This window comes from Littorina saxatilis, linkage group LG17 (assembly GCF_037325665.1).
Source record: "Littorina saxatilis isolate snail1 linkage group LG17, US_GU_Lsax_2.0, whole genome shotgun sequence".
Lineage (NCBI taxonomy): Eukaryota > Metazoa > Mollusca > Gastropoda > Littorinimorpha > Littorinidae > Littorina > Littorina saxatilis.
Window position 1 is genome coordinate 37,909,001 of NC_090261.1, and position 19,381 is coordinate 37,928,381.

The window sequence follows — 19,381 nt, forward strand, 5'->3', positions numbered from 1 at the left end:
TACACAATTAAAAAAATTATTGGAGTAAAATAAAACATTAAAACGTTCATAATAAACAATAGTAAACAAAAATTAAACAAAAATTAAAAAAATAAAATTGACCGCCCATGCCGGGAATCGAACCCGGATCACTTTGGCCATAGACGGACGTGCTACGACAACTTTACTAGAGTTGTGCGCCTTGAATCACTGTGTGTATCTGCCGCTCTCTCTCTTTCAGTCTCACTGAGACCAAACACTGTATTGTAGTTTCTTTGCCGAGACCAAATCCCCACCAGCTGCGGCTGGCTTGCAAATCAAGCTTTTCTCGTCACTGCGTGACGTGTTCGGCTCAGGGCGCCCAAGTCTCCCCTTTAGTTCAGTGACTGGCTGTTCGCAAAGCGACCAGCCTCCCACCGCAAAAACTCCCCCCGTTAAGAGTCGTTTTGGTGGAATATTTCGCATTTAGGTCCCAGGTAACATTATGAAGTTTTAATACGATCAATCGGACCTATTATCAAGTTAGTGTATCAACTTTTGAACGAACTGCGCCCAGTAGTTTCCCAGCAATAAGCTGTTAACCCTTACACTGGTGCAATTCTGTAACACATGTTACATTGCCACTGTACTGGTGAATTAACAGAAAGAAAAATAACAAAAAACGGTCATATAGGTTTTCGCATCCATGGGAGGTAATCGGAACCGACCAAATAGACTGAGCCAGTAGCGCGACATATGTCGTGACAACCAGGTGACCGTATACGTAAAGTAGCGCGACATATGTCGCGACAACCAGCCCAAGGGTTAAGTCGAGACAGACAGACACACAGACACACAATTAAAGTCTGTTGGACCCTAGTACTGCGTACTCGGGGATAAAGTACAAAATCTCTCATCGATCAGGGAACAACAACAAAAGTAACATAGCAATCAAGTCTTGTGTGTATGAGATGGCGGGCGCGGGGACTTCTTAAAGGTTATGGCTGGTAGAGGTATTTACACAGTGCTGAGGCGTTAGGGAGGCAGCATGGTTTAGAGCATGAAAGGAAGGTCCAGGTTTTTCTCGCCGGTGCCACAGTACACAGATCCTTGACATCTGGTGCCAGGGACATGGTAGAAGACATATCCTTGCCACAGCAGGCTCCTCAACACAACCAGACCACTGCCACGCTCAAACTGAAGTGCCCACGAGCCTGCAGATATAGAGAGAGAGTTTCAAAATTATTGCACAAGTACATTGTCGTGTTCGAGCTTGACTAGATCTGTTTTGATTTGTGTTCGTTTCGTTCTTGAACCTCAAGTTTAAAAGGGTCATGGAAGTTGCATTTATGACTTTATCCCTTCACAGTTGAGGTTTTCCCAAATCCAGTTTCTCATAGATTTAGCCAAGCAAATCAGTCAGTCAATCAATTAATCATTCAGTGAACCAGCTGTGAGACAGGATACCAAATGTATACCAACCAAAGACATGAATTATTAGAAAACTATAATGATCTGTTTATACATGTTCATTTGTTTAAATCTGTCATGGAAGACTAGACACCATATTATTTTTTTAGCAGGGCATGTTCCAAAAGGTATCAAATATGCCATATAAACAACTTTCTCCATGCATTTGTGCATGGAATGGCTGCAGAAATATATACCTCGTGGGATGTCCTCTTCCAAGCTGTCCATGAAGTCGATAGCTTTGTCAAGGTTGGCGCGCTGCAGAAGAGGCTTCTGGTTCATAACAACAGGCTCACGGAAGTGCATGTAGTTGCAAAGCTTGGCTGACTCCGACACAGTCAGACCTATGGATAGAAACAGCAAAACCATGACTAAGTATGAAAACTCAAAAACCTGTTCGAAGCCACCTTCACAGTTAATTGCGATATCGCACACTCAAAATTTGCACCAAAACACTTGACAGTGTCAAAAACCACAACAATATATATATACGAACATTGGTATACAAGTCTGGAGTGTACTAAACACTCAAATGGCTAAACAATTCCATCATTCACAGAAATCACTCCGTATGACTTCATGCAACTTTTGTAAACAAAGGTGCTCTCTTTATTATTATTCTGAAAGCTCAGCACAGAAAAGTCAAATTTACATTTGTTCAAGAGTGGGCAATCCTATTAAGTGTAATTCAGAAAAACAAATTGAATCAAACACAAAACCCTTACCTTCAAAGCTTCTGTTGCAGACAACCTGGCCAGTTGGTGTCTTGATGACTGCTGCTCTGGGTACGATCCTAACATCCTCGTCAATTTCTGCTATGACAGAAGCCAGTCTATCCTCTTCCTTGATTGTGACCTGCAAAGAGACAATTTAATCCTATGCATGTGTTTACATAAACAAAATGTTATGCACATCGAAACAGACAAAGAAACAGAAAAATTATTTGCGAATCTTCTGTGTAGACATGCACAATTATTTAAACAGGCAAAGAAAAGAACAATTGAGTCCTTTTTGTGCATTGCCTACACATCTTCATTTTCAAGGACAAGAATGTGCTACTAAGCAATAATGTACAATGTATAAATTATCATGAACTTGCACACATGAAAATCTTCAGAGTTTCAACAGCCTTTGAGCTCAATAAAAGCACTATGTTATCTTCAGTTCAGAGTTTCAACAGCCTTTGAGCTCAATAAAAGCACTATGTTATCTTCAGTTCAGAGTTTCAACAGCCTTTGAGCTCAATAAAAGCACTATGTTATCTTCAGTTCAGAGCTTCAACAGCCTTTGAGCTCAATAAAAGCACTATGTTATCTTCAGTTCAGAGTTTCAACAGCCTTTGAGCTCAATAAAAGCACTATGTTATCTTCAGTTCAGAGTTTCAACAGCCTTTGAGCTCAATAAAAGCACTATGTTATCTTCAGTTCAGAGTTTCAACAGCCTTTGAGCTCAATAAAAGCACTATGTTATCTTCAGTTCAGAGTTTCAACAGCCTTTGAGCTCAATAAAAGCACTATGTTATCTTCAGTTCAGAGTTTCAACAGCCTTTGAGCTCAATAAAAGCACTATGTTATCTTCAGACCCCAAACTTTAATGATTTGATATTTTGAAGTTACAGGTCATTTTCAGATTACAGCAGAAACCCCCTGTTTAAGATACTCTGTATTTTCCATATTCCAGTTTCCATGCCTGAACTTACTGTTTCCTCCTCATCTGTGGCTTCCTCTCCTTCTCCCACCTTCTTCGTGGTGGTGTGTTCATACTCGTAGGAGGGATCCCCTGTGAAACGACCCTTTGCCAGCTTGCTCTGTGTTCGCATTGCTTGAGTTGCCGGTGGAAGCAAGCCCCAACGGATGCAGTCTTTGCTGTAAAAAAACAAAGAACATGTGCAAGGATTTTTTGAAGTGTTTCTGTCAAATTAAATTAAACAAACAATCAAAACAACTGAACCCTTTGACTGAAGAGACAAAATCTCTCCTATTTTCTCTCTCACCTCATGACCTGTCTTGAATGTCTAGTGTAACGGTTTGCTCTCTCTCTCTCTCTCTCTCTCTCTCTCTCTCTCTCTCTCTCTCTCTCTCTCTCTCTCTCTCTCTCTCTCTCTCTCTCTCTCTCTCTCTCTCTCTCTCTCTCTCTCAAAATCCTTTCCGGCCATGCACCGAGTGACTTCCAGATCTATAACACGATCATATGTGTTCTCTGTTTGCATGTCTGTCCAGTGTCCTGTCCCCCCATAAAGCATATCAACTCTACCTGTCCCAAGATAGGCCAATTGGTTCTAAGAGGACGTTAAAACTAATTATCATCTCTCTCTCTCTCTCTCTCTCTCTCTTTTCCTTTTTAAGAACGAGTCTCATACTGCTTCTCTAACATGATTGATTTGGACAGTAGGGTAAGACTGAGACAAGGTCTACTCTTCCTTGTATTTCCTGGTCCGGAAGGAATGTACACATGAAACATTAATCAGAAAGTTCCCATCCACATTAAAAAAAAGTTATGTTCTAGCTGTAGCAGTTACAGGTTTCTTTCTTTTTATCTCATGATGCAACATCTTCTTAACAGTCCTTCACTGCAATAGCATCAAGTCCCTTCAGTTGCCTAGGTGATTTTCATCAACAGGTCTGACTCTGAGTGTACGTTAACAATGGTTACTTTCCTGATGTAGGAAAAGACGTGCAACTAAAAAGGAGGAGCATTTGTTATTCAAATGTCACTTTAACACAATACCACACTTACAATTGCCTAGTTACTATCAGAACATAATGATACAACTAGTGTTTTCTGTTTGGTTTGAGTGGTATCTAAAACAAAGTTACCACCACACGGCCGCAAATAACGCAACCTTGGCAAGACATTTAACAAGGAACACGTCAGTTAAACAACTCTTTACCTGTAGAAATTTCTCCTTCCGGCAAATTCGTCCTTTGAAACACCTTGTGCGACGAAGTAGTCTTCTTTCACGCCGAAAATTTTGCCCCAGAAGTAAAGTCGGTTGAATTTGTTTTCATTTTGCAGAATCACCAGCGATGTCTGCAAAGCTGCCTTCTGTTCTGGGCTAAGAATGACGCCGCTGCTACCGACATAGTCGATGTTCAAGTGAAGACCCACAGAATCCATTTTTGTGTGTCTGTTTGGCCTGTAGAGTGATGAAAAAGGCCGGAGATAAGCACACACGAGTCTGACAGGCTTGCGTTGCTAGTGTTGCTGTTGCTAGGTTAAGGCGCCTGCGCACTGCGGCGGTCTGACTAAATACTACGCGACCGCACGCGGACGCACGCGGCCTTGCACTACCTTGCGCTACCAAACTAAAGCATGTACATGTACTATAGTATCTTCACAACATTATCTGACTTTATACCAAGTTTTAAGTTACAGAAATAAAAAAAATAAGGGAGTTGATTCAAAGTACGGTTGTTTCTTCTTCTTCTTGTCGTTCGCTGTTAGATCGTCAGTCCGGACTGCAGGGCGAAACGTGCTGTCCTCTGTACGGTTGTTTAATATTCTTATATATCTAGTATCTTCAGGACATCGTCTGCCTTTACACCGAGTTTTAAGTCACAGAAATAAAAAAAATAAGGGAGTTATGATGCATTTTGGAAGACTCTAGCGAGGAGGATGATAATGATGATGAAAATTATGATAATGATGATTATGATAATGATGATGATGATGATGATAATCAGTGATGGTGATGATGATGATACTCGAATGAATGGAGCAAAAGAGAGCGATAACTAGAAAAATGAACATCAGCATGTACAACAACAACAGCAACAACAACAGCAACAACAACAACAACAAAACAATAACAGTCTGCGTGTGAGTGTTTGTTAGTGTATACGTGAGTGTTTGTGTGCGTGTGTGTGTGTGTGTGTGTGTGTGTGTGTGTGTGTGTGTGCGTGCCCGGGTGTGTTAGTGTGTCAGTGTGTGTGCTATTTGCGAAAATTGACACATTCACGCACACACACACACACACACACACACACACACACACACACACACTCTGTCACGCACTCATTGACGCACTCACGCACACACCGGCACACCGTGGCACACAAACACTCACGGCCCCCCCCCCCCCCACACACACACACACACACACACACTCTGACACACCGGGCACACACACATACACACACACATGCACACACTCTGACACACCGGGCACACACACACACACACACATACACACACAAAGACAGATAGACAGACACACAAACACAAACACACATTTACATGCATCATATATAACTCCCTTCATTTTTACATTTAGTCCCGTTTTGACTAAATGTTTTAACATAGAGGGGGAATCGAGACGAGGGTCGTGGTGTGTGTGTGTGTGTGTGTCTGTGCGTTGTGTGTGTAGAGCGATTCAGACTAAACTACTGGACCGATCTTTATGACATTTTACATGAGAGTTCCTGGGTATGAAATCCCCAGACGTTTATTTTTTTATTTTTTGGATAAATGTCTTTGATGACGTCATATCCGGCTTTTTGTAAAAGTTGAGGCCTCATTTTTCAATAATATTGATTGAAATTTTGGCCAAGCAATCTTCGACGAAAGCTGGACTTTGGTATTGCATTTCAGCTTGGTGGCTTAAAAATTAATCAATGACTTTGGTCATCAAAAATCTAAAAATTGTAATTAAAATTATTTTTTTATAAAATGATCCAAAATTAAGTTAATCTTACTCTTCGTCATTTTCTGATTCCAAAAACATATAATTATATATGTTATATTCGGATTAAAAACAAGCTCTGAAAATTAAAAAGATAAAAATTATGATTAAAATAAAATTTCCGAAATCGATTTAAAAACAATTTTATTTTATTCCTTGTCGGTTCCTGATTCCAAAAACATATAGATATGATATGTTTGGATTAAAAACACGCTCACAAAGTTAAAACGAAGAGAGGTACAGAAAAGCGTGCGGCAGCACAGCGCAACCACTACCGCGCTAAACAGGCTCGTTAATTTCACTGCGTTTTGCACGAGCGGCGGACTACGGTCATTGTGAAAAAATGCAGTGCGTTCAGTTTCATTCTGTGAGTTCCACAGCTTGACTAAATGTAGTAATTTCGCCTTACGCGACTTGTTATTTCAAAGTCGATACAAAATCAGGTAATGTCAAGTTATGGATATACTCCGTCGCGATATAACATACCTTCGTGGTTGAAAACGACGTTAAACACCAAATAAAACAAGTCGCGTAAGGCGAAATTACTACATTTAGTCAAGCTGTGGAACTCACAGAATGAAACTGAACGTAGTCCGCCGCTAGTGCAAAAGGCAGTGAAAGTGACGAGCCTGTTTGGCGCGGTAGCGGTTGCGCTGTACTTCATAGCACGCTTTACTGTACCTCTCTTCGTTTTAACTTTCTGAGCGTGTTTTTAATCCAAACATATCATATCTAGGAATAAGATGAAAGTGTTTTTAAATTGATTTCGAAAATTTAATTTTGATCATAATTTTTATATTTGTAATTTTCAGAGCTTGTTTTTAATCCAAATATAACATATTTATATGTTTTTGGAATCAGAAAATAATGAAGAATAAGATGAACGTAAATTTGGATCGTTTTATTAAAAAAAAGTTTTTGTTTACAATTTTCAGAATTTTAATGATCAAATTCATTAATTAATTTTTAAGCCACCAAGCTGAAATGCAATACCGAAGTCCGGCCTTCGTCGAAGTTTGATTGGCCAAAATTTCAATCAATTTGATTGAAAAATGAGGGTGTGACAGTGCCGCCTCAACTTTTACAAAAAGCCGGATATGACGTCATCAAAGGTATTTATAAAAAAAAAATTTAAAAAATGTCCGGAGATATCATACTCAGGAACTCTCATGTAAAATTTCATAAAGATCGGTCCAGTAGTTTAGTCTGAATCCCTCTACACACACACACGCACAGACACACACACACACACACATGGGCAAGGCCCTGTTGGGGGGTCTGGGGGGCTGAAGGGTTTTAGCTATTTTATGAACAATTTATGGCTTCTAGATATATACAAATATTGCTATTTCATATGTTACGTGGATTTCCATTGGTCAATTGGGCAAAACTGAGCTCATTGTAAAAGTGATATCGACGACATTTCCGTCGATATCAGTTTTGATATCGACGACCTCTTTATTGCTTCCCCACTTCAAAAACAAAAACACCTGAATTTAAAAACAAACAAATATATATGAAAATGTAATGATCCCAAAATTTAGTTGAGCAAGTGACTAAAGACTTTTTGAAAGAAAAGACATTTTTAAATACTGAAAAGTACAAGAAAAGAGTGAACAAAAAGAAATAATAATCAGAGGGAGGGATATGGAACAGCCAAAACTGAGACAAATACTTTTGTAATTTCTTTACAGTAAATACAAAATGTCCAGAGAATTAGCAATATATCTAACATTGACTGACTGTGTGATGATATCTTCTGCTATTGGTCTGTTTCGACAGTGATATCAAAATCTCGACCTCCTGTCTCGATTTTGATATCACTGTCTCAACAGACCATAGCAGAAGATATCATCACACAGTCCGTCAATATTGGGTAATATTACATGAACATTCTTTATTTTGAGGTTGAGCCTGCGTTCTTAGATCAATGCGAACATGGTCGGACGCGGAACCACGATGCTTTCACTTTCGCTCGATAGATCGTCGCAAAATACATCATAACTCCCTTATTTTTTATTTCTGTGACTTAAAACTTGGTATAAAGTCAGATAATGTTGTGAAGATACTATATATATAAAAATATTAAATAAAAAGTACAAGTACATGCTTTAGTTTGGTAGCGCAAGGTAGTGCAAGGCCGCGTGCGGTCGCGTAGTATTTAGTCAGAGAGAGAGAGAGAGAGAGAGAAAGTTTCCGGCAAGTTGCTACCTAGAGCGTGAAGATGCTATCGGTTTGACGCGATTTATCTCAAGGTTGACCATTGACGTGGTAACTGGACTGTAGATCGAATGATAGATCACTGAAAATGGACCCAGACGTGGAAATAATGTTTGTCACGGAGCAGGGAAAGCTGATTCCCGAAGAGAAGACAAGAGTTAGTGTATCGCGTGATTTTAGCAGACGAACTCTTCCTGAAGATGAAGCTTCGATCGAAACTATTTGGTCGAATCGCCTCAAGGAAAACCCGCGACTTTTCAACGGCACGAAGTTTCGCGTGCATTCTGTTTCCACCGACGGATCTGGCGTTGTCACGTTAAATGTAAGCTTGACAGATTATCGAGAGTATTTGGGCACAAACTGGGCCCCCGATGTGGATAAACTGCAGGCCCGAGGGCAGCGGGAATGTGGCGATCCCCAGGCCTTTCTGTCCGATCCCATGGGGGTCGGGGCCTTCGTGTTGACCAGCGATGGCCACGTCATCTTCCTGAAGCGTAGTTTGCACTGTGCCGAAGCGCCGGCTATGTGGGACATCCCTGGAGGACATGCAGAACCTGAGGTGGGTGATGTTCTGAACCCAACCCCGCTTTGCATGGCCGCCTCTAAAGTCTAATCCCTGGCGCCCTTATACCACATACTTGTATACCTCTCTGTCTGTCTATCTCTGTCTCTGTCTCTGTGTCTGTCTCTCTCTACCTCCCTCGATCCTCTCTCTCTCTCTCTCTCTCTCTCTCTCTCTCTCTCTCTCTCTCTCTCTCTCTCTCTCAAATTTAATGTCAAATTACGAAAAGTCACAGCTTCATATTGATCATATCTGTCCATAAAGCATCAGTGTTTCATAACGCAAGAATGTATGTAATAGCCTAGAACGTATAGTCATGTGAATAGTTTTTCTGCCTTTTTTATTTTTATTTTTTTAAATTTTTTTTTACTGTCATGCTTATCTTTTGTAATTGTTTTACGTTTGTGTATATATATATATGTACTAAGATTAGAATAGTCCCTCTCTGGGCGAGGGCTGGTTGAAAAGAAGCTCGTTTATATTGCTTATGCCACAACCCTCGTAAAATAAAATTTGATTTGATTTGATTTGATTTGATTTGATCTCTCAGACCAGCATGGGAACCCCTGTTTTGCACTTGAACTAAGTTGAAGTATTCTCAAACAAACTTCGTGTATTTTCTGAAAAAAATAACGTACTCCACACAGCATTTGAACATCCATGATTCAAACATGCTTCACACGCGCACCATTACTTAAATTTACCTATAAATTTAAAACAAATGTTTCTTTCAATGTTTACTCGCAACAAACTGTAATCATGTGTCAACTGAATTGACTCCGGGGTGCGCTTGTGAAGAAAAGTAATCCAGGAATTTTTCTCTTCATATTTTTTTTCCCACTGACCATACTGATCGTATTCTGGACAATCCTGCAAACAAAAAAAGGCGAAATCATATGGGTTCCCAGGTCTGTTCTCTGTTTGATGTGGTACTGTCTGTGCAGTCTCTTTGGCAGCCCATTTCTCCCTCGATCTTTTGTTCAGCATAGCATCTAATTCACTTTGATCTCAAAGGCTGTTGTTTTAAATGAAGTTATACCTGAAACAATCCTTGCTATGCTTAATTTAATGCTTCATTTATGTGGTGTCATAAAATTCTTTTAATGAGAGCTTTTCATAATCATATGCTCACATACCAGGGAAGTGTCAGCAGGAGTGCATAGTTATTCATTGTCTTTTGTTGTTATTTTCACAGGAGCTTGCAGGGGAAAAGCCCATTTCTGAAATTGACATGTCTCAATTAACATCAGCAGATGTGGCCCGTGAAATCTTCCATTCCATTCTACGAGAAGTTCGAGATGAGGTAGGAACTTAAGTACTCATATATAGATGACATGTGTTTGTTAATTTATGTTAGTGTACATATATATGTAATACCTAAATTGTAGTATATGGGTGGGTGTGGGATAGGGTGAGACAGAGATATAAAGTGGGGACGGGGAAGGTGGGTGTTCTTGCAAAATAATGTGATAATGTTTATTCACTCAATTTTAAGTATAGCTTGTATATATATATGCATGAGTGGTAGTGCACATGGGAACGGATGAGAGAGAGGGAGATTATTTTGGAGGGGAGGAGTGGGGTATGCAAAATGATTGTTAATGTTTCGTACACAGCTTCTTTCAATGAGATCCTGTGATTTTATGTTTTGTGACAATTATTAATTGCATTACAGTTTTAAAACTAGTAATGTTGTCATATTCTCATGCTGCACAGGTAAACATTGGGGAGGAACACCTTTCTCCAGCTCTGCTGATTGGAATTGCCAAAAACACCACAAGTGCTGGCAGGCCAAGTCTGGAATTCCTTGTTAGGTGAGTGAGACACTTTGTAAAAACTGTGTAGTTTTTTTAAAAATGTGTCTGCTTTGTATTCTTTACATGAGACAGAGTATGACCAGGCAAAGAAAGATCAAGAAGCTGGACTGCAGGTTTCAAAAAGTGGAGTGGTGTCATACGTTACATAAACCTATTACAGTGAAACCCGGCTATATTGAAGTGGCACGGGACCCGGGAAGACCTTTAATATAGCCGTAACTTCAATATAGGCAATTCTTGGTTATATTGAATTTCCCTCCTCGTTCCTTCAGAAATTCAATATAACCGAACGTTTTTTCCCTATACGTTCTCATTTCCGTGTCCACACATTGCGTTTGATGTGAGATATATTCCCATTAATCTTTCACCTGTTGGCTGTTGTTCTTCGAGCCTCCTTGCTTTTTTCTGCACACACACACACACACACACACCCCCCCCTACACACACAAACACACATTCCATATTCCTCAGCTACTTCCTTTCTTTTTTTGCAGCCAGTTTCCTGCTTCTGAATAAGCTCGATTTTTCTTTTGTCAGACTCACCCTTTTTTACATTAAGTCAAGTTTTGACTAAATGTTTTAACATAGAGGGGGAATCGAGACGAGGGTCGTGGTGTGTGTGTGTCTGTCTGTCTGTGCGCGCGTGTGTGTGTGTAGAGCGATTCAGAGTGAACTACTGGACCGATCTTTATGAAATTTAACATGAGAGTTCCTGGGTATTATATCGCCGGCCGTTTTTTTCATTTTTTGGATAAATGTCTTTGATTACGTCATATCCGACTTTTTGTAAAAGTTGAGGCGGCACTGTCACACCCTCATTTTTCAATCAAATTGATTGAAATTTTGGTCAAGCAATCTTCGACGAAGGCCGGACTTTGGTATTGCATTTCAGCTTGGAGGCTTAAAAATTAATTAATGACTTTGGTCATTAAAATAAAAATTCGAAAATTGTAATTAAAATTATGTTTTTATAAAATGATCCAAATTTACGTTTATCTTAGTCTTCATCATTGTATGATTCCAAAAACATATAAATATGTTATATTCGGATTAAAAACAAGCTCTACAAATTAAAAATATAAAAATTATGATTAAAAATAAATTTCCGAAATCGATTTAAAAACAATTTCATCTTATTCCTTGTCGGTTCCTGATTACAAAAACATATAGATATGATATGTTTGGATTAAAAACACCCTCAGAAAGTTAAAGCGAAGAGAGGTACAGAAAAGCGTGCTTTGCAGCACAGCCCAACCACTACCGCGCTAAACAGGCTCGTTAATTTCACTGCCTTTTGTACGAGCGGCGGACTACGGTCATTGTGAAAACAATGCAGTGCGTTCAGTTTCATTCTGTGAGTTCGACAGCTTGACTAAATGTTGTCATTTCGCCTTTCGCGGCTTGTTTATTTTGCAGCCATTTTTGCTAGTGTACAAAGGGAAACTACTCGCATGAACAAGAGAAATTAAGTCGGGGAGATCTACGCACCACAAGAATACATGGTGTAGCTGTCAGAGGCCCGCGGCATTGTTAGACTGTAATTGTTATCAGAGACCTCCTGACTCGAAAGTTGATGCTGATCTGGCCTCTCCCCTTCCTCAACTGATTGCGCTGACAGAGGCGTGTCATATCATTCGGCGCTCACGCAGTCATTGTTCTTAAAAATAAAAAGGTAAACAAATCTTTGGAGCAAACATTTAATATAGCCAGGTAAAAACGTCCCGTGGGCTAAACATTTTTTTCAATATAGCCAGGATTTCAATATAGCCGACTTCAATGTAGCCAACATTTTTGAACAAAGACAAAGTAGAGCTTCAGCCGGGACCTGAAAAATTCTTCAATATAGCCGGGATTTCAATATAGCCTACTTCAATATAGCCGGGTTTCACTGTATTTTGAAGAATTTTTTTCTCAGGCCTAATAGGTAGTGTCAGGAATGGGTTTTTTTCTGCAAATTTAATGGCATGACAAACATTGGACATTTTTGGAAATTTTAGGCAGTCCTCTGCACCACTTTTTTATCACAAAAAAAAGTGTGTCAAATTTGTTGAAAATCCGTACGAGTCTTAAAAAAAGTTAGCATACTTTAACTTTAATCAGCCTGTTCATTGTAATCAGATTCATTCTGCTGTCATTCTTTTATTCTTTGTCTTATTTATCTATTCCTCTGCAGATGCAGTTTGTCCAAAGACCAGGTGCTAGCACTGTACAATCAGGGAAGCCAACTAGAAGCAGACGAGTCGACCAAAATCATGTTCCTGTCTGTGAGCGCTGTGGTCAACATGCAGAGCCAGGATCCATCGCTTTGGGCCCAGGTGGCTCCCTCTGCCAAAGGTTGTGTACTGCTGTATAAAATGAGCCATGGACTTTGACCTCTTCTTCTTCTTGTCGATCGCCTTTTTACACTCGGATTCCAGCTCTGGAGATGAGGCTGGTGGTCTTCTGCAGAGCGTCCATGGGTCCGTACAGCTTGTTTTGAAGGGGCGCCTCGGCCTGGTCCAAGTCTCACTCCTAAGGCCAACAAAAAAAAGTTGTATGTTTCTGGTCACCCGACCCTACCTAGTTTTTTTCCGCCGACCCTAGACTTTTTTTTATTGCATTTGTAAAAAAAAAAGAGAAAAAAGCGTCAAAACGAAAGTAACAGACGGCAGACGACACAAGGGGGATAACCCCGCATCCCTTTTGTCTCATTTGTTTTGTAATGTGTTGTCTTTCTCTTTGTATAGTAAGTCCAGTCTCTTTGGGTCACTGTATAGTTATTTTCTACCCTGACCAAAAAACAAAAAAAACCACACAAAAATCCCTACCTACCTACCCTATTTTTTGTAGCCATGTTACCAGAAACATACAAACTTTTTTTTTTTGGCCTAAGGGGCTGGAGTTTCCAGCAATCCTGCAGGATGTGGGCTGCGTCTTGTTCTGCCTCTCCAGAGGGGCACATGGGGAAGGGCACAGCACAATATGTCTTGTGCAGATGGACTTTGATAATGTGGGCAATTTTATGGGATAAAATTACAAAGTTTAATTCGATGTCATATTTTGCTTTGCACTTGTTTTTTGTAGAAAAGTTAGCTCAGCGCTCCTATGATGAAGAATCAAAGAAACAAGAATGGTCAATTTATGGAATGTTTTGACGTGACAAAACAAAACTTTGACTAATAATAATAATAAAACATTCTTTTATAGCGCTGTTCACCGCCGAATGGCAGTCTCATGGCGCTTTACATTAGACATTAAAATTTAACATAGGACTAGGACCGTGTGGTCTTTGAGGTGGATGAAGGTCAAAGCTCCAGTGAACGCTTTTCTATGTCATGGATACAGTTTTTGTTTTGTCAATGAATAATATTAACCATTTTGGAACGTGAGGTGTTGATCTGTTTTAGATTTGTAATCAGAAAGGTTAAAAGAGGAGCCTTGCTGATGCATTCCATACTGCCAGTATCGCCGTTTTCCCCTGGAATATTGAACCATTGTGTTTAACTAAAAAGTATGTTTTGTTAAAGGGAAAAAAACATTTGTTGTTGATACATTTAGGGCAAGCAATGAGATGTTGCTGATAAATTTTCAGTGCATTCAACAGTAACTTGCTTTGCTCAAATCGAAATTTACTGTGAAAAACAATGGTTGTCTGGGAAAGAATGAGCCGTCTTCATTTGAATTTAGTTTTACTTTGCTTATGTTTGGTTCAGTAGTTGGTTTTGTTTTTCCATAGATCTGCTATGCATGTTCATGACATTGAACTCTTTTCACAGTGTCATGTTTTACATGGAGCTATTGTTACAGCTTGATTTTACACTGCCAGTGCAAAATGTAGCACTTGTTTTGATGCACCTTTTTTTGGCATTCTTAATCTTACGGCTTATAATGTCTCAGGCACCTCTTTTGAGGAGTGTAGGGGAGCGGGGTGAATTTTTCTGTCAATTTTTATTTCTAACTTGTTTAAATAGAGACGCAAGATTGATGAACAGAGTGAATAGTACTTGGCTAAGCTTCTAAGAAGTCAGATACGAGGAATGATTGTGTGCTACCGGAGATCGACTGTTTTTAAAGCTTCTTTGTCCATCGACAGTCTCCTTAGGTTTACTGCTCTATGTCCCAGGACTTATAAAGAATATAGGATATTATTTTCACATTAGTCAACACACACACAGGTGACAGTGTTAACTTGAATGTGCTCCATGAGGATGCTCAGTAATTAAATCACTGTCAGCAGTGACTTAAACTATATAGAATCTTGATTCTTCGTCAGTCATTAGTATTGCAGAAAGTAGCATCCAAGCAGTTCTGCAAAAGGATTTCTGTTGTGTTGGGTACTGTAAGTCGAGCTCGGAAGCTGAGCTATGTAGTTTTTGGATTGAAGCCTCTATGTGAAGAAAAAAAAGTCCTGTATACTGGAATTTGCAATTTCTGTATAAACAGAATAAAATGTTGATTTTAACAACAAAAAAGGGTTGGGAGCTGATTGTTTTGGGGTCTAATAAAATGTAATGTATGTGTTTTAACATTGCAGGTGTTTGGTTATATTTCTTTGTAATCTTGAGGGTACATGTATTTTACAAAGGGTACGTATTGTATCATAGTGGTGTTAATGCCTCATGAACAAAGCATGGATGAGTTGGTTTTTATGGTATAAAATGTCAGCAATGTCCTTTAACTTTTTGTTTTTATGTCCCACCCAGGAGGTTTCTGGTCAATTAATTTTGTTCAAGTGATATAGTTTTGCCTTCAGGATTTGTTGATGTGGTTAACATTCGAGGTCAAACCTTCATACAGTATTTCATGCTTATGCTAGATGTTATGATGTGATTTTTATTTTTTATTGGAAAGGTGAAATTTTTTTTAGTGGTAACTTTGCTGGTTTTTCAGTGCTATTAGGATGTGATCCCAATTCTTATTGTATAAATATCTAGATTTTTTTTGGAGTTTTATGCTTCTTTGCCAACAGAGTATTTTATGTGAAGTTGACAAGATGTGAACACGGTATAATGTAGAGTGTGGGTGTGCGTATGCAGTTCTGTTAGAACTCTGTTTGGTTGTTGTGTCTGAATGTACTACGTATTGAATGAACTCAAACCAAAATATATTCCTGTGTAATGCACGTGGTTGAAATAAAATCTTATCTTATGTTATCTTATCTTATCTAAGAAAATATCAAAGCTAAAAAAAAGGAAAGGAACGATCACCATTTGAAGCACAAGTACACAGAATCTACAAAGTACAAACTATATCTTTCCCTCACAGTTAAGGTTAATTGTTTAAGAAGAGCAGCCCAGATTTGTTAATGCAATTGTAATGAGTTTACCACAGCAGTATTACTATCTGATTACAATCTACGGTATTGAAGCTGTAATGAGTAAGCTTATTTTGACTTCATTGATTATTACCGACTGTCAACATTGTCACATCCAAACTGTGCAGCTACATTTCATTGATTACCATAGTCGATACTGACAGATGTGTCAGTAACTGTGTCAGCATATGTTACTTAGGCAAAAGGGGTCTAAGTCTATCAAAACTGTGAGCATTCCGTTTCATTTCAGAATTTCAGAATATTTTCGTCACATCGTCAATTGCTGACATTTAGTGACTGGCGCTCTTTAAGAGGACAAAGACGGAGAAAAAACAAAAAGTAACTGAGGATAGAAAAGACTTAAGCATAAAGGAAGTAGTCAAACGAAACAAAACGATCAAGGAGGAACTGAATATAACTGAGACCCTACTCGTGTAGGTGCATTTCCTGTAGTTTTTGTTCCTATACATGTATACAGGAAATGCACCCAGGAAAGTACAATGCTGCTCAGTCTCGCACCAAGCCCGTTGCTTCCCTTAATAGATATCCAGAATGTGGTTTGACAGGAGGACTTGATACCATTTTTTCACTAAAATTGCATCATTGAATCGAATCTCTTTGAAAACTAAATGAAAGGATAGAACGCTATCTTGCTTTTTGGCTCACGTAAGTGTAGCCTATGCGATGGTAAACTCTGTCTGTCTGTGCGTGTGTGTGTGTGTGATAGAAACTTTAACATTTGAAGACGTCACATTATGGCGTAAGAGGGTTAGACGTCACGCGAAGGAATTACTGAAAGTCTCGGTCATTGTTATTTTGAGCGGGCCGAGACTAGTTGGCAGTCGTGTCCCTGTAAGTAGGCTACACATGCAGACAGACAGATCTAGATCTAGTGTCTCGCTTTCTTGCACAGTGTCACCTATGCTTACTGTGTGTGTGTGTGTGTGTGTGTGTGTGACGGAGTGATTGAGTTTGTGTTACTGTTTGTCGATTTCTTAGTGAGCCTTGAAGGCTTCGCCTCTTGTTGGGGCTTGTTTTCTAGATCCTGTGTAGATAACAACAGTCGTACAGTGGGACTTCATTGATATGTATTTTTTTTATTCACACAGTTGACATGTGGGGCTGCCAGCATTAGACTGTCAGTGGTAGTCTCCCTTTACAGCAGGCTCTGCAGAGTTGTCTGCCGGCAAAGAGCGCAAGCTATTTATAGTAGCTCGATATTTCTTCTACGTCGCTGGCTAAGACACTTATCAATTGTAGAGTTCTGTTTGTGATAGGATCTGGCTGCTGCATGCTGTCTCCTTGTATGCTCTTGGGAACCTTTGCGTGCCCATGGCCGTTTTTGTAGGGCTATTAAATTAGGTCTAAAATTCGCAACCCTGTTTAACTGGCTTTGCCTCCAAGGGTGATTGTTGTGCTTCGTGCACTCAGTTACATTGGGTTCTTTTACTATGGGTAATTCATGTAGATGAGGTTTAAGAATAACTTTATCAGAGGTTTTGTGCACTATGAGAGAGTTGTATTTCTTGAAGGTAGGGCAAGGTGAGCTATTTTTAACTCGGGGGCACTGATCATTGATAATGTCAAACAATCATGGCATTATGGTGAATACGTAGTGAGTTATGATGTGTGTGTTTTTGAAACAGAAAATATCACATCAAGCACTTAATGTAATGTATGCTATAGGTCAGCTTGAGTCATGTCAAGGGAATACAATTCTTTTTCTCCTTCTGCAGCACAGTACATGTAGGTGAAGAGAGAGAGAATATGTGTGTGTGTGTGTGTGTTTTCTGAGATCTGTATGTGTGTTAGGGAACAAATCGGTCAAGATAAGTGCATTTGTGTAAATGTGTGTGGTTTGCATGTTAAGTAGTGTGTGTGTGTGTGTGTATGCCTGTGTGTGTATGTGTGTGAGTTAATGTGTGCGTTTCTCACATCTGTGTACAACAGAACTTAGTTAAAGATAAATACATCTGTACATGTTTGTTGCTTGTATGTTAACTATTGTGGATGTGTGTGTGTGTGTGTGTGTGCACATGCGTGTGTGTAACAAGTTAGATCAAGCTTTGCCAGTCTCCTACGTTCTTCATGTGATAGAAATGTATTGGCATGTCAAAGTACTGTTTTACAATTGATGACTGTGGGATTATTACATAAATAAATCACTGCTGGGGTGCAAGTGGAACTAGAGCTTTAATTGTGTTCATTGCTGTTACTCTCTCCCTCTCTGCCCCCCTCTCTCTCTCTCTTTCTCTCTCTCTCTCATTTTTCATTTAAGCAATGTATTGTATGTAAATTGATGATATGTTCTTACTTTCATTTTATTATAATCATGTAGCAGTAGTTTTCTTTACTTGCTTATTCTTTAGCAATTTTAGACTAGTCCCTCTTTAGGGCGAGGGCCAGATGTAAACAAGAAGGGCAAAGCCCATACGACTCACATGCTTGACCTTGACATGGTCAAATAACTAAACCTAGCAATGACATCATACACTAAGAACTGCTTTACACATTTTTCCTACCAAAATACATGTGACCTTGACCTTGAAGCAAGGTCATCCAAGGTCATGCAACACAAAGCTGTTAATTCAAGACATAGGAAGTACAATGGTGCTTATTGGCTCTTTCTACCATGAGATATGGTCACTTTTAGTGGTTCACTACCTTATTGTGGTCACATTTCATAAGGGTCAAAGTGACCTTGACCTTGATCATATGTGACCAAATGTGTCTCATGATGAAAGCATAACATGTGCCCCACATAATTTTTAAGTTTGAAACAGTTATCTTCCATAGTTCAGGGTCAAGGTCACTTCAAAATATGTATACAATCCAACTTTGAAGAGCTCCTGTGACCTTGACCTTGAAGCAAGGTAAACCAAACTGGTATCAAAAGATGGGGCTTACTTTGCCCTATATATCATATATAGGTGAGGTATTGAATCTCAAAAACTTCCCACAGTGGGGCACTGCGGTTATGAAATTAAAGGCCCCTCCTGTTTTTGGAACCGCAGGAGCTTTCTAGTTTGCTGTTAGGTAGATTTTTGGTTCCTCTTTCCTGTCATGCTCTCTTTTTCTTCATGAATTCTTTTCTTTTTTCTGCCTTCTTGCTCATTCACCTGTATTTATTCCAAAAATCTCTTCTCTTGCCGCTTGTCTCGCGATTCATGTATAGTTTAATCTGTTAGTGTTCTGATGTAAGTCCAGCAGTAGATAGGTTAAGCCTATTTTAACATACTGGAAACTGGTAATCTTCCAGTAGGTATTAATTTAGTTTTACTAAAGCCTGCTGGGACACAAGTAATGGGTTAGTGCATTTGTAAACAGGAATCGCTTGACAAGTGGCCCCCTTCATCCCCCCCTTCCTCGTCCTGATATGG

General features: G+C 39.4%; 3 protein-coding genes across 5 annotated transcripts in view; 1 reads left to right on the forward strand and 2 right to left on the reverse strand.

The window, feature by feature from the left end:
* Positions 1-854: 854 nt before the first annotated feature.
* On the reverse strand, positions 855-4,648 carry LOC138952057 (radial spoke head protein 9 homolog). The gene is made up of 5 exons (XM_070323629.1): positions 4,319-4,648; positions 3,128-3,293; positions 2,154-2,283; positions 1,626-1,772; positions 855-1,172 (listed from the first exon to the last, which is right to left on the reverse strand). Exons 1-5 carry the CDS (start codon positions 4,543-4,545, stop codon positions 1,012-1,014), a joined length of 831 nt encoding a protein of 276 aa, XP_070179730.1. The 5' UTR covers positions 4,546-4,648; the 3' UTR covers positions 855-1,011.
* Positions 4,649-8,269: 3,621 nt separating this feature from the next.
* Positions 8,270-15,848, forward strand: LOC138952032 (uridine diphosphate glucose pyrophosphatase NUDT22-like). The gene is made up of 4 exons (XM_070323609.1): positions 8,270-8,888; positions 10,087-10,194; positions 10,608-10,705; positions 12,882-15,848. Exons 1-4 carry the CDS (start codon positions 8,418-8,420, stop codon positions 13,078-13,080), a joined length of 876 nt encoding a protein of 291 aa, XP_070179710.1. The 5' UTR covers positions 8,270-8,417; the 3' UTR covers positions 13,081-15,848.
* LOC138952029 (short transient receptor potential channel 7-like) overlaps positions 9,616-19,381 on the reverse strand; it is a 69,886-nt gene continuing 60,120 nt past the window's right edge. For 2 of the 3 annotated variants that reach the window (XM_070323607.1, XM_070323605.1), the window contains exon 18: positions 9,616-9,761. In XM_070323607.1, coding sequence (XP_070179708.1) covers positions 9,715-9,761 — 47 coding nt within the window. In that variant the 3' untranslated portion in view covers positions 9,616-9,714. Of the gene's footprint in view, positions 9,762-13,095; positions 13,220-19,381 lie in introns of those variants that run through there. The other variant, XM_070323606.1, reaches the window with a different exon arrangement.